The 27,848-nt window shown below is 48.6% G+C and overlaps 2 protein-coding genes and 1 long non-coding RNA gene across 6 annotated transcripts; 2 read left to right on the top strand and 1 right to left on the bottom strand.

The window, feature by feature from the left end:
• The first annotated feature begins 483 nt into the window (after window positions 1-483).
• Window positions 484-13,198, top strand: CD4 (CD4 molecule). Of its 2 annotated transcripts, XM_068181825.1 has the most exons (11): window positions 490-940; window positions 1,587-1,836; window positions 7,687-7,812; window positions 9,325-9,504; window positions 9,589-9,732; window positions 9,956-10,228; window positions 10,669-11,031; window positions 11,144-11,386; window positions 11,477-11,595; window positions 11,834-11,901; window positions 12,795-13,198. In XM_068181825.1, the coding sequence occupies exons 3-11, from the start codon at window positions 7,752-7,754 to the stop codon at window positions 12,808-12,810; spliced, it is 1,467 nt and encodes a 488-aa protein (XP_068037926.1). In that variant the 5' UTR covers window positions 490-940; window positions 1,587-1,836; window positions 7,687-7,751; the 3' UTR covers window positions 12,811-13,198. The 2 variants fall into 2 exon arrangements, with proteins under 2 accessions (XP_068037927.1, XP_068037926.1); XM_068181826.1 differs by lacking the exon at window positions 9,956-10,228 and having other exon boundaries at window positions 484-940.
• Window positions 7,482-9,325, bottom strand: LOC137469264 (uncharacterized). The gene is made up of 2 exons (XR_010996420.1): window positions 8,652-9,325; window positions 7,482-8,348 (listed from the first exon to the last, which is right to left on the bottom strand). It is a non-coding gene; the product is annotated as an uncharacterized lncRNA (long non-coding RNA).
• Window positions 13,199-20,971: 7,773 nt separating the features above from the next.
• Window positions 20,972-27,421, top strand: GPR162 (G protein-coupled receptor 162). Of its 3 annotated transcripts, none has more exons than XM_068181818.1 (5): window positions 20,972-21,235; window positions 22,912-24,685; window positions 25,472-25,661; window positions 26,222-26,373; window positions 26,537-27,421. In XM_068181818.1, the coding sequence occupies exons 2-5, from the start codon at window positions 23,846-23,848 to the stop codon at window positions 27,062-27,064; spliced, it is 1,710 nt and encodes a 569-aa protein (XP_068037919.1). In that variant the 5' UTR covers window positions 20,972-21,235; window positions 22,912-23,845; the 3' UTR covers window positions 27,065-27,421. The 3 variants fall into 3 exon arrangements, with proteins under 3 accessions (XP_068037919.1, XP_068037922.1, XP_068037921.1); XM_068181821.1 differs by lacking the exon at window positions 20,972-21,235 and adding an exon at window positions 21,693-21,717; XM_068181820.1 differs by lacking the exon at window positions 20,972-21,235 and adding an exon at window positions 22,236-22,297.
• Window positions 27,422-27,848: the final 427 nt, after the last annotated feature.

Genomic DNA, 27,848 nt, shown 5'->3' with positions numbered 1-27,848 from the left:
AAATCTCAGCCGTGTCTGGGGCTCAGTGGGTTTCCGCCACCTTGGCTGAGGCTGGGATTCAGAGAGAGACACCAAATGTGGGTGGGAAACCACAAAAGCCCCCTCCTCCACCCTACAGAGAAGGGAAACAGCTGAGATTCAGTAGTGGTGCAGGTTGGTACAGGTTACTGAAGAGCAACCTTACACTGGCTTTACAGGGCAAGCTTTTGGTACTGGAGGGGCTGCATCAGTGGCTTCTGTGAGACGTGAGGAGGAGTTGGCCCCCTGATGTCACTCAGAGCCACCTCCAGACAGCTCCAGAGCAGACCCACTGCAGACCAAGGCTGAGCTCATCGGTGATGCTGGTGGGACCTTTGTGACAGTGTGTTTAACAAAGGGTAAAAAACTGTGCACAGCAGCTGTGGGAGGCAGGAAGGACAATACGTGGGAGAAACAGCCCTGCAGACACTAAGATCAGGGGAGAAGGAGGGGCAAGAGGTGCTCCAGGTGCCAGAGCCGAGATTCCCCTGCAGCCCATGGAGAGTCTGCACTGGAGTAGATTTTCTGGCAGGAGATGTAGCCTATGGAGGACCCACACTGGGTTCATGGATGAGATTATCTAGCACCCTGCCCAAACACACCTTGAAAGCTTCCAGCAATGGCAAGTCTGTCACATCCCTGGGGAGGTTGTTCTGGTGACTGATTGTTTTCACTGTAAAAAAGGTCTTTCTAATGTCAAGATGAACATGAAAAACTGCAGTCCTTGGGAGGAATCCACATCAGAGCATTTCTTGAAGGACCCCACGGTGCAGCAGAGAAACAGCACAAGCAGGAAGAAGCAGCAGAGATGAAGTGCTATGAATTGACCACAACTCCCACGATCTGTCCCCTGTGACACTTTGGGGGAGGAAGGAGGGATAGAAGAGTCAGGTGTGAAGTTCAGCCTGAGGAGAAAAGAGAGGTGGGAGAAGCTTTTTAAAGTTGTTGGGGTTTTTTAAAATTTATCACTATGTTATGTATTTATTTGTTTTTAATTGGCCATAAATTAAATTAACCTTTCCCCAAGTTAAGTAAATTTTGCACATGACGGTAGCTGGGAAGAGATCTCCTTGTCCTTATTCTGACCTGAGAGGGTTTTTCACATCTTCTCCCTCTGCCTTGCTGAGGAGGGAGAATGAGAGAGCAGCTGGGTGGGTGCTGGCCAACAGCCAAGGAAAAGCCACCACTGTTATAAAGAAAATAATCTCTCATCTCACCCTAAATCTCAGACATACTCCACAGACAGGTGGGGCTGGGGTCAGCTCCTCAGAGGTGCCTTCTCTTAGTGGTAGTGCAGGAGACAGGCTGGAAAATGGAGCTTAGATTGCTCTTACAGAGTGTGAGAGGCGTGGGCTGGGTGTGGATCTGCCCAGCTAACCTGTTAGTTTGTGAGCTTTCCTCCTCAGTGGAGCAGAACCAGCTCCCAGCCATCCATGCTGAAGTTTCAGCCCGTCACGGCCTCCATCAGCTGCCCTGTGGCCAATAGGCTCTCTCTGTTTCGCACACTCATTCTCCCCACCGCTGCCATACATCGCCTTCCGCTCAGGTCCATTTCTGTTCACACCCAGAGTCGAAATCACGTGCCTTTGGAAAATCACCATCTGCCTAGAGAAGTTGGCGGATGTCAGCAGAACCTGGACGGGCAGCAAGACCTTGCTGTCGCTTCGGCTGGAGAGGAGGAGACATCAAGGCCAACCCTACATCTGCTCGCTGAACATCAACTTCGTTCTTCTTTTGTTTCAGCTGTAGTTGGGTGAGATCAATTACGGCAGGTGACAAACACAAGGCGACAGAAACACAGAGGCTGAGAGAAAAGAGGTAAGGAAACTCTTTCTTCTGCTAAGAGGCCAGCCTGTTTTCGGGTTTTTTAATGCTATGAACTTTATTACTCCACTCAAGTTGCTGTTTCGGCGTGGATGGATTGGTTTTGCTCCGCTTAAAGGTCTGTTGTAAAACCATCTTAAACCTTTGACTTGATAATACTTCTGGCTGTGCAATTCTCTGAGGCCTTTTAATTTTAACTAAAAACTGTCTCCCTGGAATTTTCTCTGAAAGGGGCATGAAAAAAGGGAGTTACGAAAAGCTCAACTTGCCTCAGAGCCTGGGGATCTCATGGATCTTTTAAACCCATATATAGGGAAATATGTCCTATATGAGGGCCTGTCACTGGTGACTGCATATCCCCAAGGCCTGCAAATGCATTGGGAAGCAGCCCTCTACCAGCTGCCACTTGCTATCACCTTCTCCATGTACCCTGCAGGAAGGGGAACTTTATTCTAAAAAAAGCCTGCAAAAATAAGAAGATGCCAGTCTCTAGCTAAGTAAGGATGTCTATTTACATCTGTACGTGCTGAGACTGGAGGGGTCTGTTCTGCTAATCCAGGCTGACTGGCTCACTGCCTGACACTAGCTGCCAATGCAGCCTGATCCATTAGGTCAGGGCTGAGTGAGCAGGATTTCTTGGAAAAAGAGGGATCCTTGCAATTTCAGGACAACAGAAAAGGGATTTGCTTTTCCCTTACATGGGCTGCTGTGCTGTTGAAAGCAAGAGTTTTATTTCTGGTTGAATTTTTCAGCTTTCAGGTGGCGTATCCTACTCAGCCTCCATCAGCCACCTCAGATATTCCTCCACATGAGAGTTGAGTTCAGGTTACTGCTCAGTGTTCTCCACTAAGAACTCAACAGACCCTGGTGCAGGTTAGAGTCACAGGATCACAGAATGGTTTGGGTTGGAAGGGACCTTTAGAAAACAGCTCATTCCAACACCTCTGCCACAGGCAAGGACACCTTCCACTAGACCAGGTCCCCCAAAGCCCCTTCCAGCCTGGCCTTGAACACTTGAACACTTCCATGGAGCAGCCACAGCTTCTCTGGGCAACCTGTTCCAGTGCCTCAGTCTCTGAGTAAAAGTCTCTGAGTAAAAGATTTCTTCCTAACATTTGATCTAAACCAACCCTCTTTCAGTTTAAAACCGTTCCTCCTTCTCTTATCACTATCTGACCATCTAAAAAGTCGCTTTTCATCTTTTTTGTAAGATCCCTTTAAGTACTGAAAGGCTGTGATGAGGTCTCCCTGACTTTTCCTTTGTCCTCCCCAGTGTCTCACAAACATGTCTGCCCGCAGCACAGCAGGGCTCAGCTCATCCAAACTGAGCATCCACCTCATCCCCACGAGGGCTTCTTGAGCACCCAGGGACAGTGCCTATCTGATCTGCCACGGCTTCATGTGGGGAGCCTGTATTCACCAGAGCAAAATTAAGGAGGGATGATACCCAAATGTCATCCCAAGCACATACAGGGCTTGGAAGGCTGATGAAGGAGCTGATTTCAGAGTGCATCACAGTGCTTTTATTAGTCACAGCCTCCGGTGGCTATAGAAAGGCAGGTCTTGGCTTCCCCTTAGGCCAGAAGGGAGCAGCCTGGGCTGTGGAGATGAAGCCACTTCTTGTGACCTCCACGTGGTTACAGGCATGTGACTGGGCATGGGGTACTTCATGGCTGAGGGGAGCCCAGCTAGTGCTGACACAGTGACATCACCTTGTCCTGATGGTGGGACCTCTCCCAGTGAGGATCATCTGCTTTCATCTGTTTGACCCCATGGATCCTGCTCCAGCGCCTCCCTCTCCCAGGAACTCCAATGGGAGGGTGGCATCTGCTCTTGGGTGAGCAGAGATGCTCATGAGGAAATGGAGGGAGGGTCAAACAGTCCAGGGGGACAGTAGAGATTGTGAAATAACTCACTGCTGTCATAACTTTGCTCTCTGCTGGCTGTTTTCTTACCCTGCACTTCATCTCTTACCCTGCCTGCTGCTCACCTGACGTTTGCTTTAATGTTAAGGAGTAAATTCAAAGAAACCATTATTTGGTAAAAGAGCCAAGTCAGCTTTGTTTCAGATTTTTAAACTGAGAAGAGAGGTGAACCCCTTTAGCCCAGGGCCCCACAGCTGAGCCTAACTCTCGAGCAGGGCAAGACGCAGCTGCATCCCTGAGCCCTTGCCCGGCAGGCAGCGCAAGGGGAAATACCGCAGCGGAAGCTGAGGTGTGGAGCCCCCGTGGGGAGGGAGAGCTGGGGGGCCCCCCCACCCTGACAGAATGAGCTGCTGCCAGATCAAAAGCACAGCCACAAACAAGAGCGAGAGGAGAAACCAAAACCACACTGCAAGAAAGAGGCACAGGAACACACTGAGAAAAGGAGATGGCCTGCTCTGCATCAGGAGCGGTTGCTGAGTTTTTATTTGTTGGGTTCTTTTTTAATTTAAGTTTTCTCCTGTGTCATGCCAGTGCCAGCCTGTGGAGAGATCTCTGTAGCCATCACCCACTGGGGTTCAGTACTGGAGGGACCAAGGGGCTTCTAGCCCTGCTCTCAAGCAGATGTTCTCCAGGCATGACTTGGTCCTGCAGGCATCATTCTCTGAAGCAAGCCCACTCACTACCTCAGCTCTCCTTTTCCTATCCCTCAGAGAGGCAAGGATCATTAAAATAAGTCAAGAAGGAAATTAAACCAGTTTAATAAGAGGGGGAAGTTAAAATGAAAAGGAAATCAATGTTCACTTGGGAGGGAGCCCTGCTCCTCCGTTGCTAGATGTGCTAATAAATCAAGTATGCCTGGACTGTTTCTGGCACAGAGGCCAGCTGGCATGAGATGATCTGGACTATTAAACTCACTTAACCTCCAAAATGAACTGGCCACATGCCAGCCACCTAATGGGAGAGGTCCCTGGCCCATGCTAACACCTAAATGCATCCCAAGAGTTGCTTGGGAGAGCAAGAGTTGTCCCCGGCCAAAAATGTGTCAGGAAATGTACTAGCAATTTAACAGGACTGATGAGTATGTTCCAGTGCCTGGGGACATTCTGTGACACCGCTTAATTTATGAGTACCACCATAAGATGCAGCTGGGCTGCCTGTAAGGAGGCTGTGGGTCTGCTACAAGCATCTGCTAATGAGAGCAGCTTGCTCGGTTAACACAGCAGAGCCTTGCTCACTGAGATCTGTAAACTCTGGAGCAGCCTTGCTTGTGATCTGGCCTGGAGGGATCCAGAAGGAGATAGAAAGGCAGGCGAGAATAGGAAGTGGCATGCATGAGAAGTAGAACTAAACAGGGAGAGAGGGAAAGTGTGTAAAAGAAATCCTAGCTGAAGGCAAACCTTTTTCCCCATTGATTGGTAACATGTAGGTGGTAACATCACACCGTGGAGATCTGCCACAGAAATACAAAGATTAGTGTGAACAAAGTGGGAATGCAGAAGATATGAAACCAAGAGAAGAAACAGAAGAACAAAGATCCATCAATCTGCATCTACCAAGATGCACAAGGTCAGCAGTTCACCAGTCCCACAGTGCTCTGGTTGTGTGGTTTTGCTCAATAACCAGGAAACAAGAAGGCAAAGAATAAACTGAAGCCATATGACAGGAGAATAGAGATTCCCAGTCAAAACAAAATTATGAGGTGTGACTCAGCGATTTCATTAATTTTTACTTGTTCCATTAACTTCAGGTTTTATATAAAGTTTAATGACTTCAAAAATTTGAAACCCATCACTGAACTGTTAATTCACAGATATTACTTTAGAGTGGGGGCTGACTTTTCATCCCACAGGAACAGGTGATGTGAGATTTCACAGCAGGGATGAGGTTTCTCCTGTCACCTTAGGAATGGATCTTACTCAGGGCCCTGTGCCAGTTCTCAGTTATCGATGTTCCTTCGGAGTGCGATGCATACAGATGCCTTGTTAGTGCCCCTTTCTTTATTCTGTAGCTTATCCCAGCAAACTGCTTCATCACTGCCTCTGCATCTTGTTAGGAGTGATCTCTAATCATCTGCACTTGCTCCTTTGTTTTACAATTTTCACAGAAAACAGCTCATGCAAATATTTCCTGGCCTGGGGTGGGTTTTTTGTTTTGCATGAGGCAAGCCAGAAGTCTCCTCTGACTGTGTCTTTGCCACCTGTTTCTCTTCTGATGGTGCATATAGCTGCTGTCTTGTTCTTGCACACATATTTTTCATCTGTGCATGTCTGTACATTGGTCTGGATGTCAGATGTTGTGCTGACCTGATCTCCATTTAAATGTAGTGCTGATGTTTTCATCTACTCTTTGATAGCTTCACATGCTCTGATCATTAAATTAATTTCAGTATTAAATTACCCCCTAATAGAATATATTACACTTCATATTGCACACCGTACATATAAATATTGTAGAAATTATTCATGCATTTCTTTTGAGTTTAATCCCATTAAGACTCCAGCCTTCAGTCTGTCACATGCCTGACGTGGGGACTGCCTGCTTTCAGAGGAGTGAGGTCACCTCACTGGCTTGCTCACTCCCCAGAGCATTTAAGCTGCTTGGCTTGCCTTCTGTGATATATACCTTGGTTTAGGGATGGAGAGCTCAGTAATGCCTTAGCACCAGCAGCCATGGTCCCCTTCACCTTGTCACCCCACCCAGCTGCAGCTGTTACCAGCACTTGGTCTTTGCTACAGTCAGAAACTGCATCTAATTTGGTAACTCACCTTAACATGACCATTAGCTTCCAGTTACCACTTAAGGTTTTGCTACTATTAATGCAATTTCTTCTTTTGGACCTCATTCCTCCCTTTTCCATACACTTTTCATTGAATAATCTTAAGAATTCAAGCATGTCTTTCCAACATCAGACTCGCTGGTTATTGAGATTTTTAAGGTAAGAAGTTAAAAAAAAACCAACTAAACCTGAAGAAAAATATTAATAACAGCCTAAAGATGGCTGTAATCATAGAATCACAAAATTACACGGAAATATTTAGATGGCAAGGGACATTGGGAGGTCATCAGTTAATTCTCCTACTCAGACCTGAGTTGACTCTAAAACTACAACATGTTGCTCAGGGCTTGACAAGGCAACTCCAGAGTATCTCCAATGGTGGAGACTGCCTGGCGTCTCTTGGCATCTACTCTGTTGCTGAACCACCTTCAGTGGGAAGAAAGTTTTCCTTCTATCTCGTCAACATTTTCCTGCTCAACATATGGCTGCTGCCTCCTGTTCCTCCCCTGTGCACATCTGAGAAGAATGTGGCTTATTCTTCTAGGTAATATCCATTAGATAATGGGAAACTGAAATTAGATCTCACTTTGGCTCCCTTCTCCCTATCAAGCCCAGTTTTCTGCCTCTCCCTGTATGTCGGGTGCTCCAACTTCCTCACTGTCTCACTAGCCCCCCATTGAACTCCATACAGTTTGTTGTACTGGGGGCCCAAAACTGTACCCTGTATCCTAGATGAGACCTCAGGTGTGCCAAATAGAGAGAAATAATTACTTCATTCTACTTCCAGCAGAGCTGGCTCTACTCTTGCTAATGCAGCCCTGTATGTGTTTAGCTTTAATCTCTGCAAGAGTGATGATAACCCACCATAGAGAAGTAAAAAAGCACAGAAGTCTTGGCAGTATAAACAGCTGCTGCCTGATGAATGCCAGAAACCTAGGGATGAGTAAAATGAAATGTTTATTACCAAACTCCAGGGGCACGCTGTAGATGGATTCTTCACTGAAACAAAGGGCTCTGGTGACTTTCCCAATAAGCTTCTATTTTGTTGTGCTGAAGGATGGTGGGAGCTGACTGGGAACACGAGTCCCATCCATCGAGGTCTGAATAATCAAACATTATTAATAGAGCATTTGGGTCTTCCAGGATAAGATCCCTTGGCAGTGACAGCATTTCAAGCCCTCCGCAGACGGGAGGAGCGTTCCCCAGCGATGGAATCGTGTGGCACAGCCCTGAGCTGCATGCCTGCTGCCTTCCTGCTTCTGCATCTGGGTGAGTCCTGGGCTCAACAAACCCTCATGGTTCTCACAGTGTTTTCACAGGCCTCACAACTCTTGGTGTATTTCTAGGCTCCTTCTGATGTGTTGTATAAATTTCCTCACACGGTTTAGCTTTGAGACTCAGGTTGTTCCCAGCCAGCCTGCTGAGCCTGCCAGCCAAAACCAGGGTTTGGGGAGCTGCCCCACAGAGATGCAGGAGTGGGGGTCCTGTGAGAACCAGGATACACATCAAGCAGAGTGGAAAATATGCCCTCCACATTGCCTCCAGCTGTCTGGGCAAAAACATATCTGTGATGCGTAACCACATCTGTGATGTGATCTTCGGAATGTCATCACAGATATGCCCGTGCAAATGGAATGCTACTGGCTTGCTTAGTTTGACTGCTAATGTTATAAGCTTTGGTGGATTTTTTAGTGCTCATTTTCCAAGAAAGGAAAGACAGTGAATAAGGCCAAGCCAGCATTTCTCAGATACTCAGCTTTTATTCCTCTGGTCACAGAAAAAAGATTGGAAAACTTTTGTGCATCCTAGAACCAAATAAAAAGCAAAAGATACCAACTCTTATTAATAACATTTCTAATTTCACAATTAAAGACAAAATCATAAAGTTCTGTTTTACAGTGTGCAATTATCAAAAACCTGTATGGGTACTGTTGCAGGTTACCTCTTAGAGGGATGTAACTTCTGGCAAATCCTACATTAAACTTTTCATTTTACACTTCTACAGCTCTTCAGTACTCAGGTCACCTGGGGGATTTGCAGGTTAGGCATCTCTGAGAACTTACCAGCAACGAGGCAGGAGATCACAACCCTGTTATTCCCAATCTTACTTCTGGCAACCCCATCTTCTTCTTAAGGTCTCCTGCAGAAACCTTCTTTACAGTGAAGGAAAGGAAATTATTCTTCCAAGAAACCACTCCTAATGTTTCTTCAACCTTATACATCCTATTTCTTTTACTGTCACATATCCCTCCTCTCAAGAACAGGAATCTGACATTAGGTCACCCTTCTTTCTTTCTTTTTTACTTTATTTCTTCATTTTTCTGTGTTTTCAGTCTTCATCCATGCAAAAACTGGAAGAAGGTGTGAGCAAATTTGTCAGTGTTGCATCAAGTGTTGACTGGGGAGTGAAGGAGGGCTGACATATGCCATCCTTCATCTGCTACCAGTAGAATAAGTCTTATCCAGTGGGAAAATGTTGTTTCAGTAAAGTTGTTGATATTCCAAAATTATGAATGATGGTCAGTCCACCATAACTACTGGTATTTTCCTTTTTTTCTGAATATGTGTGAAAAAATATAACCAGGTAATAAAAGAGCTCAAGTGACTGATTGCTTGATTGATGATATAAAGGAGTGACAAATTCAGAAATTGAGGATAATTTCAGTGTCTGGGAAAGGGAAGAGAAATATCAACATATTTTTGGAGGGCTGGGAAGTCTTTACTGAGCCACCCTTTAGAAAGTGAACTTATGCCTTTTTTTTGGTCGGTATTGACTTTCAGGCCTGATCTCCAGTATGGCTCACCAAAATGAATTCCAGACTGGGCTTGAAGGAGGGGAGGTGACCCTGAACTGCACAGGCATACTTCCTGACTCACAATTATCTCAGGACACAGTTGTGAGCTGGAAGTACTCTGATACTCTTCTATGGCGTATGGAAAAGAATAATAAATATTGGAAAAGTAAGGCTTCCAATTCATTGCCCCTTTGCCCTTGACACAGCTGAGAAACCTCTTCCCTCCTAACCAAGCCTACTTTTTCAAAAGAACCAACTTTCATTACTGGCCGAGCTGACATCAAGATGCAATATAAACAACTGTGCGTGTGGAATCTGAAGCTCTCCGACGCTGGCACCTACACCTGTGAATACGGCACTCACAAAGTCCGCACCTCACTGCACATCTTTAAATGTGAGTGAGTGGAGGGCTTTTAGTCATCAAGAGGGGAGGGAACCATAGAGCTTGGGGAGACCTCTCTGCTGGGATTCTTTATCCAGCTGCATTTCTTCTGTTCCGGGCTATCATTTCTCCTCCATCTCCAGAGCACAGCATCTCCAGGTTCTCTTCGCTGTAACACGTCTCTCTCTTGCAGGAAGAGAAACTGACTTACTGGCTGTGCATTTTCTTTTTACAGTGACAATCTCTTTGGATGGGCATTTTCTGCAGAATGAAGTCCCTGAACTGATTTTAATTCAAAATTCATCCAGTTCTCTTCCTGATCTCAGCATCACATTGTTTGACAGTAACAATAACAGAATAACACCAGAAATACGAAACAAGAGCCGTCAAAAATACATAGTGAATTTAAAGAAACTGGAGACTATGGACAGCGGGACCTGGGTGTGTCAGGTCCATTCAGACTCTCCAGTGATTAATCAGAACATCTCCTTTGCTGTGAAGGTATTAGGTATGTGACAACAAAAATGGAACTCACACACAGGCTTGGGAACCAGTGTTCCCTTCAGCTCATGAGTTTAACTTTTAATCTCCACATTCCAAGCACTGGTGCTGCAGGGTTGACTTCCCAAGGCTTCCGACAATGCAGCTTGGTGATTGTTCTGCTGATTGAGCTCTGTTCCACTCTTGCACTCATTTTTCTCTCCAGGCTTGGTGAGGAGAAGATTCTCCTTTCCTTGGGGTCTTCTCAGCTCTGCTGTACTTGGGAGCTTCAGATCTTTCTGCTGTCTGATTCTCCCTCTGTTTAACCTTCCTGGAGGATGTCGTGGCTTTTCTCCAAGTCCTTTTTAAACTGAGTGCAGCGTGCCTCACTCTGGATCAAGGGTAGACATGGGGAAGTGTAACCATGGCTTTTCCTGCCTCTGTATTCCTTGTCTCTTCTAAATTCAGGTTTTCAGAATCCAGATTTGGAAAGAAAGTATGCAATTGTTGATAGCACTGTTGTCTTGTCATGGCATCTGAACTCCCAGAAGATAAAATGGAAAGAAGGTTTCACAGGACAGCTGAATTGGAAACAACAAGAAAGTGCAAAATCTCATGAGCTGCTTGAGTTCAACATCACAGCACAAGGACAGCTGCATGAGACTAAAAAAAGCAACAACTTTCTGTTTGAGATACCTGAAAGAAAACCTGAAGGTACCATAGAAGTGAAGCTCCCCAAAGTCCATTTCAACCATTCTGGCCAGTACCAGTGCCAGCTGGAGTACCAAGGAAGACATACACAGAGCAAGATAGAGCTGGTGGTGATGAAAGGTGAGAAGTCGGTCATGAAGAGGAGGAGCTACAGAAATCTGCAAGCCCCAAAAGCACTGATGGACCCATCTTCCCATCCCCTCACTCACGTGTCCTTTTCTTGCCTTTACAGTCTCAGCTAACCCTGCTGGGCCACTCTCCAGAGGAGCCAATATGACCCTGACCTGCCAGGTCTCCGGACAGCTCGCACCCAATGCCTACTTGCGCTGGGAACGTGTGAATGGCACTGAGATGGATGTTAAGAACTCAAAGCAGCGTGAAGTAAAGTTGGAGGTGAACATCAGTGCTGCAGGGCTGTGGAGCTGTCACCTCATAGAAGACAGTGACAAAAAGATCGGCTTTCATTACCACGTGGGTATGGAAATTAGCATCACACCCCTGCCCCAACCCTAAAGCTATAAGATTCTATTTGTTTCTGTGTCTAAATACTTTTATCCTCCCACAGAGGAAGCTTCTGTTTGGATTAACTATGTGGTAATTGGAGCAAGCATTGGAGGCAGCTTATTGGCGTTTGCCCTTGGGTGCCTGTGCATCATCAGTGGTATAAGCTGGCAGCGGAGAAGGGTGAGTGCCACAGTCCCTGTGAAAGGTGCAGAGCTTACTGGCTCTCCAAACCACAGGAGGAGTCAGATTTCCTGTCTGGCTGCAGGGCAGAACAGACAAAGGGGCAATCCTTAGACTCAAGGCAAGTTTTTGAGATGGGCAGCCTGCAAATGTCAGACAGCACTTTACTCCCACTTCACAGGAAAGCATTTGAAGCATAAAAATATCCAATTATTCTTTGTCCCTTCTCTCCTGGCAGCAACGGGCAAAAAGGATGGCACAAGCAAGACAATACTTGCTGGAAAACAAGACATGTCAGTGTCAACAGTAAGTGGCAATGAGGGCACCCAGAATGGACAAAGACTGTTTTCAAGAGAGAGGGGCTGGATGACTGAGCGGGGAGAAATTGAACTTGAGCCTCTTTGGTGAAACAGTACAGCTGCATTTCAGCATTTTCAGCTCTTACTCATGTTAAATCCTGCTTAAGAGTTATGAGCTGTGCTAAATCCCACACCCATGGTAGCATTGTGCTGGGAAACTTTTGAGCAGAGTTGTTTCACTCAAATTATCTTTGTGTTGAGAGACGCTAGCCCAACCCAAGCAGGAGTTCCAAAGTCCTTTGGTAGGGTCCACAGTGAATCTGAGATCTGGATATCAGCTGTTGGAAACACTGACAGCCATTCTGACACTGGGAGTGGAGCACGAAGGGAAGTATAAATGGTTGCATGAACAAGTTCGATGAATGTTTGGGTACAGAACTGGACTTCTGCTTCATTTCACCAGTGACATTGCAAACTGTGATAGTTTCATCTAATTTTTTCTCACTGCCACCAAGAATTCAGTGAGAATGTTTATTGGAAATACTGCATCACAGCTGGGATGTATATGTGGTGAAGAGCATAACATGTGTCAAAGAATTCACCTTGTTTTCACCTACATTTTATCAAGGTTAAAAAATAATCCCCATAAAGAGAGGACAAAGTCTGTACAGATACATCAAAATCTAGATAAATCTGTGCAGTACAAGTGCTGATACAGTTGTTCTCTAACTCTCTTTGCCAAGTAAGCAGCTCAGTGTAACTGAAACCTAAACTGCAGCCGTGTGGATGCTCAAGTAACTGTTTGCATCCTCAGCTACAGAGGCAGGCAGTCATTCTCTATGAAAAAAAAAAAAAAAAAAAAGTGGGGGGTGGTACTCATGTAGTACTTTTCTCTTGCAGCCGGCTGAAAAAGTAATACTGCAGCACTGACATCACAAGGACTGATGAAGTCTCTGCCTCTACCTAACCACCTGGCAGCCCATAGTGCTCTGTGAATTCATCTCCCATTTTCCTGTTTTAATGTAATTCTTTATTCCTTCATCATTCCCTCAGTCTAATGCCATGGAGGGAGGTTGTCTGGCTAGGAGCCAGTGGACCAGACAAGAAACCCTGAGGGGTTATGATTGATCCTCAGTTCTATAATGACAGATGCTGAACAGAAGATATGTGTATATATACACACATACATATATAATATGCTTCTATTTTGTTCATGTACTTAATTTGACCTTCTTGTGGAACCAATTTTATGCCCTTCTTTTATCTGCCTGAGCGACAATAAATTACTTTGGGGTTGGGAGTTATTTTTCGCAAGCTTGGACTACATTTTTTCTGAGGCACTCTTGTCTGGTTCAAATTCTCATTTCTCTCTTTCCTGCTAGGATGTCAAATGCTGATTCTCACTATCTCCAACCTCCCTGGCTGCAATGAGCATTCCTTAATGCACCAGCTCTTTGCTGTGTGTGAAACATATCTGTCCATGCTCATTTGCTTTTCCTGGGCAGTCTGTGCCCTACATATCTACCCCTAGACCTACATATCTGATCCCCCATATCTGTCCCTCAGCCTGTAGCTTTCACCTCTCCCATAACAAGCTAAAAGACAAGTAAAAACAGCACAATCATTGGGATAATTCAGAACTAATTTTATCAGGAGGCTAGCCCAGGATACCAATAGATTCTGGAAGTCAGAGCCTGAAGAAGTTCTGAATGTTGATCTAGAAGGTAACTTTGGAAATGGTGTGAGAAAGTAATTGCCTAGGAGAACAAACTAGCCTTGAACTGCCTAGTCCCACAGAGTGCAGAGAGCAGATGCTTCTGAGAAAGCCACTGAAAATGCTTCTCACCAAATGACCCCCTTTTTTTTGGCTCAAGGAGATGAGCAGAGGGAGTGCAAAGCCCAGGAAATTTCAGATGGAACTAAAAGCATGTTGCAGAGATGACAGAATGTCCTGAACGAAAAATGCTGTTAAAATATGTACACAGAAGTCTTGTGTTTATAGAAGTTACTCTACTGTCTGTCTGCTAGTGGCAGGTCAAAAAGGCCTTGAGGTCCCACAGCTGTCACTGGCTGCAGTCCTGGTTTGTTTGTCTGCGCTGGCCTTGCTGGGGACAGACACAGAGGGGCACTGGGCTGTGGGAAGGGCTCCCTGTGGTGAAGACCCTCGGTGGGATGCCTGCTGCTGGAGGAGGGGTTTTCTGTGCAGCAGTCACACCAGCACCACGCTGTTACTGACAGACAACAGACAGGCAGCTACAACGGCACAGGCAACACCTGTGAGCCGGGGAAATCCTCCAGCCCACAAACCCTGGAGTGGGGATGCAGCCCCAGGCAGCTGTGGCAGCAGGTGTGGGCCCCCACTGGTGTCAGGCCTGCTCCTCCACCGTCATCCTCACTCAAACAGGAGTGACAAAGGCTTGTCACTAACACACACACTCTGACACACTAACATCACTTTCCTTCCCATAGCTTGTGCTTGCATGCACATGACTACATTAATTTTGGAAAAGCCTTGGTCCATATCCTGGTGCACGCAGTTGCATCTCCTGCTCCTGTCCTGTCCCTGAACTGCCAGCATACCTTGGGAACCAGTTGTGGCTCATCAATCTGCTAAACAAGGCATCATCATGGCTTAAGGACAGTCACATTTTAGGAGCTGTATGTGGGAAAATGAGCACAAAATCAGTAGTGGTCTGTGTAATGGTCATGCCAAACTGCTTGGCACAGTCCCCTCAACAAAAAGCTACCCCTGTTTCTACAGGTCAGACTCTTCACCTTAAATAACTGTTTGAGTACCCAAGTCAGCTCCTTTTTTCACTCACACAGGTATCTAGAGCAGAGGGATTATCCTGTACCACTTGATACCTGGATGGGACAAAAAATTAGGCAGGGAGAACATCTGTTGGGAGCTCCTTTAGCATTGCAGCCATCTCCAGCAGTTCAGAGGCTCACCTGAGGTTCTGACAGCTGAACCAACCACCTCTTTACCAAAAAACACCAGCCTTGACTTTTTCAGCAAGAGAATCAGCCTGACAAAAAAAAAAGACTAAGCTGAAGGGATTATTAAAAACCTTGTGTCCCAGTTTTAGCCAGCTTAGAGTTAATTTATTCTCAGCACAGGGTCCATCAAACCTGGCCTGTCCAGGATAAAATGCATGGGTAGCAGACAATGCCAGCAGCGGTGGCTCAGAGAACACAGAGGTGCCTGAGCTGCCTGACAGCTGTCAAAACCAGGATGCAGCTCTCCTCTCTTGCACAGGCTGGACAAGACACACGGAGTCCTCACAAGTGGCCAAAGGTTCAGTCCCCAAGCACAGCTCAGACCCACCTGCAAAGAGCACTCAGGCTCACACCCCCACCATCGTTGCAGAAAGTCCTTCTATCTGCTCCCAGGTGGCCTGGTTAGCGTGACAGCAGATGTGATGGTGCCACTGGGATGTCTGTAAGCACACAGCTGCATCCACAGATGCACAGCTTCCAGTTCTTCCATCTGCATGAGTGTAACAAAAATGATAGGCCTTCCTCAACACTACACAATTCCTCAGTGGGTCTCCTGATCTCAAAAGTTGTGACCCTGCCCTACTCTACTTGAAGTTCACCTGCAAGCACAAACCACTGTAGGTTCTAATCTTATAAATCTCTCTTTTTTGGCAGCTGTCCTGTCTGTGTCTTTTCGTTTTCCTCCTTTGTTCCCTAGATACATGGACTGCCCTGATTGAGAGAAAAGTCATCCACAGAGTGAGTCCTAGTTGGGCTTTGCTTTCCATCTGAGTGCAATACTGAAAGCTTCAGTGTGGGCTTCAAGGCAGCACAGAGGTAGAGATTCAAACCAGATACGAACAAGCTTGCACAAAACGTGTCAAAGTAGATGAGACCCCAGCTGGAAGGGAGTGCAGCTATATCTTGCCCAAGCCAGGACTTTACAGGCTGTTTTCCATGTATCCTGGTCCTCCTTCACAGGAAGTGTTGAGGACTTCTCCCTTTGCTAGGTGTGACAAGGCTGTATCTACACTATAGAATGGAATTAATGCCTCTGCATGACACAAACCACATCAATAAACAACTCTGCAAAGCAGCAAACCCAATGACAGACTTATTTTATCATGTGGTGACAGCTCATCAGAGTAGCCCTGAGATGATGGCATACATGGCAATACTTACAAAATGACAACGTCAGAAAGAGCTCTGTGTAATGATGTGGAAATACCACAGAAAGCATGAATTTGGAAAAACGTGAAGTGCTGATTTTTCCTATTACATTAGTCTTTCTGGTACTACAGTTCCCCATGTTTCTGGGCTGCAGAAGGGAAAAGCACATGCTTCAGTCCTTTGGACCCACCTCCAATGCATGGTCCTCAGTCAGGATCCACAGACCTCCTTGCTCCAGTGGAGGGAGGAGGCTGGACACAGCTGAGGATATACTGCCCTGTCCAGTTCTGCTGAGCTAGAAACACACAGGCTGAAATAACCCCGTCCCACAGCACTCCCTCCCCAAGCCCCTCCTGCTTCCCAGTTTATTTGTGCCCTTTGAGTGCAACGTGAGGCGGTGATTTGGTGGATGCTGTCAGCCCGGATCTGCCGAGGCGATCCATGTGACTCATGCTCCCCGCAGGCTCTGCAGCAAAGCACTCGCATCCCTCAGCCTTCAGAGCCAAATGACCCTGTGTGTTTCTTTCCATGTTCCCAAGGTCTAGAAGGGAAAAAGCTGTGCACTTCAGCCTCTTCTAATTTCTTTTTATCTTGGGGATGGGAAGGGGTGGGGGGATGGGAGAGGAAGGGCAGTATTCAGTGTCCATTTGAATGTGTCATTAGCCTAAAGAAGCTGCAGAGACACAGTAGCTTCCATCCACCCTTCTCAAAGGTGAGGGTAGAGTTGGAGTACTGGATTCTTCTAAGATGTTTAGCTTTGGACAGGTTCCTTTCTGAGAGTATTTCCAAGTGTGTGTCTCCTAGGAGGAAGCCCAGGGTCTGTAAGTGCACTCACCTCTTAGCAACACATTCAAACCACAGCCTTTGCCTCATGCATGTCAGCATCCTTCCTGAGCATCCCCCCTGCAGAAGCCTTTGGCTCTCCTTCAGTTCATTTTCCAGCCAGCTTGGCCAAGTCTTAGAGGTACTTCCAGATCTGGAAAATCAAAGAACAGCAGAATAAGAGGTGGTGGCAGAAATTGCCTCACTGGCAAGGCATCAAAAAGGAAGAAAGGAGAAACCCCAGCTCCTCAATGCTTCAGCACCAGCTGGCTCCATGTCAAGGTGCCTGTTTCAGGCTCCAGTGCTGGGAAGTCCCTCCTCTGAGCTTGTCCGTGTACTGTGTGGAGATGAGGCTCTGGACATGGACAGCAGTAACAGCAGTGCTGGCTGTGTGAGGACCGTGGCTCCAGAGAGGGCAGCACACCACCTGAAACAACGAGGGGAGCCAAAGAGCTTCCCTGGCAGGGGCCAGCTGCATCCAGCATGTCAGCAGTGCTCCTGAAACCCAGGCTATATTTGAATTAAATTACTGTTCTGGCCTTGGGAAACCTCAAACATACCTAGAGAAGCTAGAGGTAAAATGAAAATTGCAAATCAGTGCTACAAATTTAAAGCAAAGAAGTAATTTTAGCTCTTTCCAGATATTGTGGGTTCCCAGACTAATGATTCAAGAGCTCCTAATTATCTTTTCTATGTATGAGAACAAACAAGTAAGTGTTCGGTAATTTTGGAAAGCAGCATAATTAAATTCTGAAATGACAGTTTTACATCTTTTACAGACTGGAATTCACTGAGCTGGGATATCAGTGATGCCACAAGAGCAAGAGGGATGAAAAAGGGGTCCCTAAGACTCAGAAGAGAAGAGCACACAAAGCATTACACTGGATGGGAAGAGGGATGGGGGGAAGAAGGAGGACATACACACCTCTGCAAAACAGTGTGCAGCATCACAGCATCATATATTTGACAAGGCTACCCTGGCAATTCCTTTTTTCATAGTAAATATCTTTATACAAATATTAATATACATGACAGAGGAAAAAAAAAATTTAAAGTGCCCAGCTGTGTAAATAAGAACATTCAATGGTAAACAGGCATCCACAAGTCCAAATCCTAGTTTATACATTGTGAACCCTAAATATTTCTGTGAAGCTCATAACCAGCACTAGTCATCCCTGATGAGAGCTATTATCAATTGCTCATTTTGCAGATGAAATATCTGAGAAATATCACTACATCTTGCTGTACAGTGCTAGAAATAGAATCTAAGGTTTGGATATGACAAATCTACATTGCAGTCATTGTCACTGGAGGGAGATTCTTGGCTGGATTCTTGTTAGCCATTAACCACACCCCGCTCAGAGAGCCAGGAAGGATGCCAGGAAACCTGCTTGCAAGTACACCAATGTTGCCTCACAGGAGGCTGTATAAGTCGTGTTGGGGCTCTGAGGGTGGATTTAATTGCATCCATGATCTGTGAGAAACATATGAAACCTCCCATGGTCCCTATCAAAGTCCTGAGTAAGAGCTGCAAACCATCAAAACCCTGTGAAGCGCATTTGGCTGTCGTGTAAATGCTTCTGCTTTTAGGATTCTGCTGTTTGTTCCTTGGTTAATGAGCTCTGTTCCTTTAAGGATCCAAGGTACCTCTGGGAAGTGCATTTCCCTGGACCTGCAGAGCTGCTGTCCAGAAATAACTGATCTTTATGCAGTGAACTTTTCCAGAAACCATTTCATACCCTGACATTGTAACAATACTGTTTCTTCAGGCCTGGATGCCTTAGACTATTTTAGTGAGCTGAGACTTTAGACAGCAGATTGCTGGTCAGAGTACAGCCTGACTCTGTAGGAATTAAAAATTGCTCCCAGCTGTGTGAGTCCTCCTAAGAGATGAGTCTTGTGCAGGGGGCGGGGAGGGGGGGTGTCACACTTCTAGCCTGGACTTCCTAGATACACAGGGAGCCCTGCACTGTGAGGCTTCAGGATTTCCAGGTCTGAGTATTGGTGCTCCTTTGCATGTGCATTGTCAATATGCAGCATATACACAGTTGCAACGCACCTCCTATAAAAACTAGTGAAACCAGATGTCTGGAAATCTTTAAAATACATTTAGATGAGATGGAGGGACAAGCATCTGCTTGGGAATGTGACAGCCCTAGGATAAGAACTCTTCCGATAGTGTTTGATCTGCTTCACAGTAAATCTTTTTTTTTTTTGCTTTCATTCAAAGTAATAACCCAGACTAATTTGCAAACACAAGAAGCTTCCTTGAGACTGGAGGACTGTTCCCATCCAGCTTTGCTCACCAATTTCTGTTGGGTGTAGCCTAAGACATGAAGAGATGCTGGGCTGCAGCTTGTCCCTTCCTGTGTGGAGAGGAGGCAGGCAGACAGTACAGAAAGTGCTGGAAGCTTGGTTTGCTGTTTCCTTGAGAGAACACGAGGATTTATTCACCCACACAAGGAGGCTAACAACTCATGCTAAGGAGATTCAACTCCTGAATCAGAGGAGGAAGGTGATGTGTAAGTTATCACATCAAGCACTTCATGCAGATGACACAACTGAAGCTGCACAAATGTTTACCTTTGTGGATACAGACCTTCTCACTTCAAGGCATAAACCTCCCGCAAATGATATAGGTTAAAAAGTGACAGAGGGGGGCCACTACTGTCCCTTCTCAGTTCTTTGGCTCCTGCTGTTGCTGGACGGGCGACTGAGCTGAACCACCTCAAGACTGTTCCTCTGTGGGAATTCCTCATGCCAAAGAAAAGCCAGATCATGGCAGCATTGTCACCACCTGTCTTCCATCAAAAATATCTCTTATCACCTACCTGATACAAAGCTGGATCTATTCTAGTGGTTCCTCATTCTACTCACTGTCTCCAAAAGCGACCCTACTCACAACAGCTACTGCAATGCAAATCTCTTTTTTACCTCTGGAACAGCCTTTGCTGCTGCCCCTGGGCCCGAGAACCAGCAGTACCTCCAGCTTTCTTGCTCAGGAGTCTCTCCCTCTGCTGATCCTACAAATCTTAGATGAAATTCCTTGCTATCCAAGACACTTGGGGTCACCTCAGCCAATACCGAGAACGATAAATGAAATCTACCCTGTCAGCAGGGTGATAAAACTGAGTAGATCCTGGACCCGTAGGTCCACTTTAGCAAACGGTGGTGAAGCAGGAGCAGATCTGTAGAGGGAAACAGCTGATGATGAAGACTTTTTTGCCACTCTGTAAATGTCTGGGGACTTCAGACTAGCCCTAGCCCAAAGCAAAGCTGAATTCTCATAGTGGTCAGAGCACATTTGCTGCACATCTTGCAGGTCCTTTCACCTAAATTGTTCATGATCTCCTGATCCAAACTGATGTGCTAATGCAGCTGCATCCTAACTGTCCACCAACACGGATTCCTATCCCAGTTCAGATGGAGGAAAGAAGGACAGAGATATTGGCAGACAACAGGCCCTAAAATGAATGAAGACAAGGAAAGTATTGATGCCTTCACTCCAGTAGCAAGACGGGTAATAGGAAAATGTCTTTTATCTTGTGAGGACTTTCTAGCCAGGATTGTCCTGGCTGAGATGACACAGCTGGAGGGGGAGTTTTACCCCTCTGACATGACCAAACCATTGCTCTGAGCACTGCTCCCACTCTATCTCCTGTCCTCTCTTCCACCTTTCCCCTGTCTGGAGGACCACGCTGTTGGTTAGTGATGGAAGAGGCCACCACAGCAAATCCGTGCAAAAGGCCACCACCAGCGCAAATCCGATGCCCTGGGCACCTTGCCGCCAAGCACCCTTTGCAGCACCAGCTCGTTGCCTTTCCCCTCACTCCGCAGCCATCCCCCCCAGACCTCGTACGGCCTGGGTGCCTCCTCAATTCCCTCATTGGGAAAGGAAGCCGGCGCCTTCTTGTCCTGCGAGTGACACTGTGGGGGCGGCCGTGTCGGCCCGTGGGGCAGGAGGGCTGCACACGACGGGGAGCCGCCGTGCCTGGGCCATGTCCAAGCCCGGCTCCGGGAGCACGGCCGGGCGCAACCCGCCCCGTCGCCGCGGCCCGTCGGGAGTAGCGGAGGGGCCGGTGCCGGGGCGGGGGCCGGTGCCGGGGCGGCGGCTCCCGCGCCCGTCCGCCCGTCCCGCCCCCTGGCTGCTCGGCCCGGCGGTGCTCCCGCCGCCGTCCCCCGCCGGCGCTCCCCGCCCCTCGCCCCTCGCCGAGCCCCGCCCGGCGGTGGCCGGAGCGCGGGGCCGGGGCGGCTGCCTGCGGCGGCCGGAGCTACGGCGGCGGCCGGGGCCGGGGGCCGGCACACCGGGCAGAGGCGCGCACAGCCGCGCGGGGCGCCCGTCGCCATGGCAGCGCTTGCTCCGGCGAGAGGTAAGATGGGTCCCCCCGGCCCCCGCCGCCGCCGCCGCCGCCGCGATCGGCCCCCGCTCCGCCGCCGGCGGCCCCCGCTCCGCCGGGCGCAGGGCGGCGCCGCCGCCGCCGCCGGGCACGGCCGCGCCCCGGGGCGCCCCGCGGCCCCCGCCCAGCCCAGCCCAGCCCAGCCCAGCCCCGGCCGAGCCGCAGCGCTCCGTCGCCGCCGGGCGAGGTTCGGGGCGGCCGGACCCCCGCCGTGGCCGGGCAGCCGAGCGGGGGGCGAAGGGAGGGGGCGGTGGGGCAGCGGCGCACCTCGGCCCGGCCGGCCGCGTCTCCCGGCACCCCGGCTTTCTCCGCGCTTCTTTGCAATCATTCTGGGTCACCTTCCCCTGCGAGCCCCCTCCCTCGCCTCCCCCTGCATCAGCAGCCCTGCGAGCGTCTCCTGTGCTCTCCCCCGCTGGTGGGATGGGCGGTGGGGTGCACCCAGGGAGGGTGCTCAGGTGAGGACGGGTTTCCCCGACCTGGGCATCCTGCGCTAGCTCTGGGCCACTCTGGTCTCTGCGAGCGGGAGGACCACAGCTTGAAGCAGAATTGGGCCCCAGAGCCAGCAGAAGCAGGAGGATTCCAGCCTCATCGAGGGATCACTGTGGGCCAGGAGAACAAGCTGGGGTGGGAAGGGCGGCAGAAGGAGAAGCTGCAAGGAAATTCATTCCCCTGGGATTATCAGAGACAGGTAGTTCCGTAACTGTCTCCAGAGGCCACAGGCCTAACTACAAGAGTGGTGATAATGGGGGGAAGAAGATGAAACAGACTAGAATGGGGCCATCACCAGTCCAGTCATGGCAAACTGCTCCAAGCAGGGAGGAAAGGAGGCAAAGCCTCAGGTGGTCACAGAGAAGGTGAGAAAATAATGGAGAAGCAGGAAGAAGGGGGGTGTGGGAACTCAGCCATTAGCTGAGGCTTGGGTACTGAGCCATCCACATAGAAAAAGCACAGCTTCCTGGAATATACTGCTTGGGTGTCCCCTGTGGATGAAGACAGAGAAGGGGGTCTGAGCTGGTAGGACCAGGGAAGGCAAAGGTAAGTAGTCTCAGGAATAGGTTAATAGTCTTGTTCCCTAGGTTTGTGACTGTGGGGGTCTCTGGAGACCAGAACTGCTCCAGCAGAAACATGTGGCTGAAAGACTAGTGTATCGAGAATGTGGAATGGTAGGGTTCTGTTGTAATGGTGGAATGCACCCATGCATGGGAGCAGCAGGTTAAAAACCAGATCACTGGCAGAGAGAAGCTGAGGTCCAAAGACTGTTAGAGCTGTGGGAGCTGTACATCTGAAACAAGGGGTGTAGCAGCACATGCATGGGGATGGCAGGGCTGGAATTGCAAGGAATGATGCAGATCAGAGCTTCCATGCCAGAAATGGCATTAGTAACACTTTGGGTAGGGAGCCTAGGACTGGAAGGGCAGGGACCATGGTGTGTCTCAGCAGCACAGGATTGAGTTGGTGGGGACCAGAGTCCAGCCTAAGCTGTGTGGGGACTGGTGCAAATATGGCTTTTCTGTTCCCTGAAAGACACAGGGAATGCTCCACACTGTCTAAATCATGACAAGGTGTTAGTGTGGGCAAGGAGAGAGAGGGAGAGATCTGGGAGGATAGAATGATCTTAAATTATTTTTTCTCTTTTCTCTCTTCTACAGTGAAACTCATGCCCTGAATCTCCAAGGGAACCTTTGAAAAGGATCTTCCCCTTCCTGCCATCTCCGTATTGTTTGCCAGCTGTGCCCTGCGCAGGAAAGCTTTAAAGACCAGCAAAAAGAGAACAGCAAAAAGGACAATGTAGTTAGAGTCCAGTGAGGTCTTGGGTAGGGAGCCCTTTGAATCTTGTTTCTCACCCTTCCCTCTCCGTTGATAGCTCTCTGACAGCCTTGGCAAGAACCTCTACCTGGCCACGAGCACAGTGGCATTTGGTGAAACAGGAATTACGCACAGTGTATGCACCACCCTCACTTTTTTGTCGGGACCTTTGCTTTTTTTCCTGTCACCTCTGAAATTCTTGCCTAGCTCCTCATTCCCTAGGACACTGGGAAGCAGGCACTTGGTTCTGCCAAACTGTTTTGAGTCCCTAGAAATCCCTGTTTGTGTGTGGCCTTCACCAGTCCCAGCAGAAGGTGGCCTCTGAGTCAGAAGTTGTCTGGTGGGCACATGAAGTAAGGAGACCTTTTTATCTGGGAGAAGAGTGGAGGAGAGGGATGTAATAGATGGGGAGGAAAAAAAAAAAGTGAGCCTAAGCGAGTGAGGGAAGAAGCACTGGGAAGTGTTCATGAGAGAGAAAAAAGGTGGAAGAAAGAAAAAGAAGGAGAACAAGGGGAAAAAAACAGATGAAAAAGTTAGAACAACGGAAAGAAATATAATCAAATAGGAGGGAAAGGGAAGACTGGAAGTGAGACAGAGTTGACAGCTGTTCTGCCTGGCACCTGGTGGCAATGCCTTGAGAAACCCTTCCAGCGTGCAAACAACTCACATTGCAGCAGCAGATGAGGAGAGACGTGGCTCCCCCAGCGCAGAGTCCCACTCACCCTCTTACAATATCCCAGCAGCAGAGGCAGGGTGCAGTCTAGCAGGGTTGGCAGCATGGGGGACTCTGAATCAGAGTCCACCTTGCACAACAACTCACTGTGGTGGCTGGCATGTGGGATGTTAGCTCTGTTAGCCAACTCTTGGATTATCCTCAGCATCACAGCCAAACAACAGAAACACAAGCCTCTGGAGCTGCTGCTATGCTTCCTTGCTGGCACACACATCCTTATGGCAGCAGTACCCCTCACCACCTATGCCGTGGTGCAGCTGCGGCGCGAGTCCTCGGACTACGACTGGAACGAAAGCATCTGCAAGGTCTTTGTCTCCACGTACTACACCCTGGCGCTGGCTACCTGCTTCACAGTGGCCTCCCTCTCCTACCACCGGATGTGGATGGTGAGGTGGCCAGTCAACTACCGCCTGAGCAATGCCAAGAAGCAGGCTCTGCACGCAGTCATGGGGATCTGGATGGTGTCATTCATCCTCTCCACCCTGCCCTCCATCGGCTGGCACAACAACGGTGAGCGCTACTATGCCCGTGGCTGCCAGTTCATTGTCAGCAAAATAGGGCTGGGCTTTGGTGTCTGCTTTAGCCTCCTGCTGCTCGGAGGAATTGTCATGGGCTTGGTGTGCGTGGGTATCACCTTCTACCAAACGCTGTGGGCACACAGAAGACGCCGGCGATGCCACCATCAGAGAGCAGAAGAAGCGTCATCCTGCTCTTCATCAGCACACACCACTTTCAATGTGCCAGCCATTGTGGTGGAGGATGTACGAGGCAAAAGGAGGTCTTCACTGGATGGCTCCGAGTCAGCCAAGACCTCCTTGCAGATGACCAACCTCATAAGCGCCATTGTCTTCCTGTATGACACGCTCACTGGGGTGCCTATCTTGGTAAGCATCCAGTTCTCCCTTTCCCTTCAGAGTCTGCAGTTAAAGCAGATTTGCTTTTCTCTCAAGTTTTAGAGAGGGATCTCTCCTGTCCCACCAGCCGCAGAACTGCCGCATCTGAATCTGTGTTATTCTGAGCGGTGGTTTTAAAAAGATTGCAGTAATTCTCTCATCCTTCCGCAGCAGCATTTTCTTAAGTCTAAATCTGGGGAATACACACCACACAGCTAAAACCACTGTGCAAGTTTTAAGTGGCTAAGAGGAGAGGAAATTATTCTGCAAACTTACTTGTAAAAACAATGAGATTTCTATTTCTCCGGTTTGCTTCTGGAGATCTGATACACCAGCTTTAACAGCTGATGCATCCAGTTGTCTTTTTCTTTCTGCTTCTATGGCTGTAGGCGGCATTCAGGTTTTGGCTAGCCGGTCGATTCTGTGCAAAATTGGAGAGCTGGAGAAGTTCTCAAAAAGAACCCTTAAAAGGGGAGAGGCTGAGTCACAGATTATTTTTTTTCCCCAGCGGATGTGTCCTTTGTTAGCACCTATTTAGCTCTAGCTGGTAATGAGCACAGGAAGAAGGGATGCTAGCACCAGGTCTCATGGTAGAGATATGACAACTTGGAATATGGTCCAGCAAACCTTGGGCAAGACCCCAGGAGCAGTTTTTCAAAGGGACACAGGGTAATTACTTGATGAATCCTTTAGAGACAGATTATGTTCTACTACAGAATTGTTACCTTTCTCCCTACTTCTGTCTCCTTGGCATTGTTACTTTTTCTTACCTTAAAGGTCGTGAGCTTTTTCAGCCTGCGCTACGATACGGCCCCCACCTGGATGGTTCTGGCTGTGCTCTGGTGTTCCATGGTGCAGACCTTGCTGCTCCCCTCTTTCATCTGGTCCTGCGAGCGCTACCGAGCAGATCTCCGCACTGTGTGGGAGCAGTGTGTGGCTATCATGTCTGAGGAAGACACAGAGGATGGTAAGCTCCTCACCAGCCCACAGTCACCTTTCTTCACTAACCAACCTCCCCAAAAGACTACGGAGGAAACAGGGGGTCTTTGGGAAAAGGATCTTGTGGTGTTGCGGGTGGCTCAGTAACATTCATGTTACAGCTTGAAGTCAGCAACCACAAGAAAATTTATTCTGTGGAAGGCTCTGCCACTCGCAGCCTTAAGACTAGCATCCAGGAAGCATTAGTGCAGCATCCTCCTCACTAGTTGCAAGCGTAGATACATTGTGAGTGGCTTGCCAAACCACAACCAAAGTGACATGCTGGGCCTCAGCCCAACTCACTCATTCAAGGGTCCAAGAGACCTGGCAGTGAGCGATTCAAAGGCAAGACAGAAGAAATAGGGCACTGTGTGGGTGCTTTAGTGCTGCTGCAAGCAGAAAGACAAGGTCCTTGTTCAGAGGTGAGCCCTTAGGGCTGCAAGTAGGACAGCATAAGTCAGATAAGCATTAGGATGGTGTCCAGGTGCCCTGATAATGCTTCTCTTCTGACTGAAAAGTGTTGACTGCCGTTATTGTCTTTGCCAGCAGATGGTGTGTGTGATGATTATGGTGATGGCAGGATCTGCAAAGTGAGATTTGATGCGAACGGCGCCGCAGCTGCGAAGCGGGACTCTCGGGACATCAAGCTGCTGCCCATGCACCACATGTTGTTGCCCCAGGACAAGGTGCATTACCTGCAGGTGAGCCAAGAGCTAGCGGGGCAGCCCCACAACCCACTTCCTTCTCTGTCTGTTTCCCACGCCTTTGTGTCCTCTTGACTCTCTTCTCTGAGAACCTCAGCTACTCCCTTCCTGTTCTGACTCTTCAAGTCTTCCATCACCTGCCCCCTTCTCTGTTTTCCAGGTCCCTATCTCACGGAGAATGTCACATGATGAGACTAACATCTTCTCCGCCCACCGCTCTGCTCCATCCTTCCTACACAAGTGGTCTTCATCTGACGACATCCGCATTTCCACCCCCCGCAAGCCTGGGGGCCCTGGTTTCTTGCCTCCCCAGCTGCATGACTACCAGCACCGCCGGCGGCCCCCAGAAGATGAGCTGACGACCCTACGGCAATTTTTGGAGGGGGGGCTGTTGCCCCGGGGCTCCAGCTCCAGCGCCTGCTTCTTCCGAGATGAGATCACCACGTTCATCGACGAGACGCCACAACCCACCCCAGCCTGCAGCCCACGCCACTCCCGTCTCCTGCTCGCATCACGTCGCGACCGCCGCCTCTCCCTCGGCAGCAGGGAGGAGGAGAATTCCGACCGGCCACGGCGCTGCTCCGTGCTTGGCAATGAAGTCTGGCATCTGCAGGATGGGGAGCAGGCGCCATGTGAAAGGACCCCAGAGGCCTGCGAGCCACAGACCTTCCAGGACCCCAAACTATGAGAGACAGCATCAAAAACATTCAGTGCCATCACAGTTTTTAAACAAAACTTCAAGCGTTCCCTTTGTCCCGGGACCCAATCACTAATTTGCATTCTCATCTTTCTCGCCAGCAGGCAGAAAACACGGCACCTCATGCTGGTGGGGGAAAAAGAAGTGGGACAGATCCGCAGAAGGGAGCACAACGGACGACAGACAGCCTGTGCCTGCTCTCAGGTTACAAACACATCCACCGCTGCCACCGCCACTTGGCACCCTTGCCAGTCCCGTCCCTTTGTGAACTCCACCCTCGCATCCGCTCTGCCCTAAGAGACAAGGCAGGCACAGAATGGTATTAAAATTCTATATTTGGAGTGTCAATCGTGTGTCTGTTTTTAAAATACTATATTAGTAATAATTTTGTTTCCATAGAAACAAAATGATTGGCCCGGTGTTTAATGAAGCTTCACAGGCTTCTGGAAGGGAAACGCAAAATGTGCGAGGCTCCTTTCCTCCCTCTTCATCCTTTCTTGTCAGTTTCCCTGAAAGGCAGCAGATGCTTAGCAGCCAAGGAACAGGAATGATGCCCTTAGAGGAGTTGTCATGGGAGACTGGGTGAAAGGTCTTCTGGCCATTTCAGATGTGGTGCTAAGCAGGAGGCCTCAGGTTTCCAACATTGCTCAACAAAAGGTTTTGCTTTGAGGCAACTCCAGGCTTGGAAAGAATTAAATTCACTCCAAGAAGATCTTGACCCTTAGCATCTTATTTCACCAGTGCAAACTGTTGATTCCAGTGCAAACTTTGTGTG

This window comes from Anomalospiza imberbis, chromosome 2 (assembly GCF_031753505.1).
Source record: "Anomalospiza imberbis isolate Cuckoo-Finch-1a 21T00152 chromosome 2, ASM3175350v1, whole genome shotgun sequence".
Taxonomy (NCBI): Eukaryota; Metazoa; Chordata; class Aves; order Passeriformes; family Viduidae; genus Anomalospiza; species Anomalospiza imberbis.
Note: the sequence above shows the minus strand (reverse complement) of the source record. Positions and strands in the feature narration are given on the sequence as shown.

Coding starts and splice junctions, on each gene's coding strand:
- CD4 (XM_068181825.1), top strand. CDS start 7,752: ATGGAATCGTGTGGCACAGCCCTGAGCTGCATGCCTGCTGCCTTCCTG. Junction 11,032..11,143: donor AGAGCTGGTGGTGATGAAAG/GTGAGAAGTCGG, acceptor TTGCCTTTACAG/TCTCAGCTAACCCTGCTGGG. Junction 11,387..11,476: donor CGGCTTTCATTACCACGTGG/GTATGGAAATTA, acceptor ATCCTCCCACAG/AGGAAGCTTCTGTTTGGATT.
- GPR162 (XM_068181818.1), top strand. CDS start 23,846: ATGGGGGACTCTGAATCAGAGTCCACCTTGCACAACAACTCACTGTGG. Junction 24,686..25,471: donor TCACTGGGGTGCCTATCTTG/GTAAGCATCCAG, acceptor CTTACCTTAAAG/GTCGTGAGCTTTTTCAGCCT. Junction 25,662..26,221: donor TGAGGAAGACACAGAGGATG/GTAAGCTCCTCA, acceptor CTTTGCCAGCAG/ATGGTGTGTGTGATGATTAT.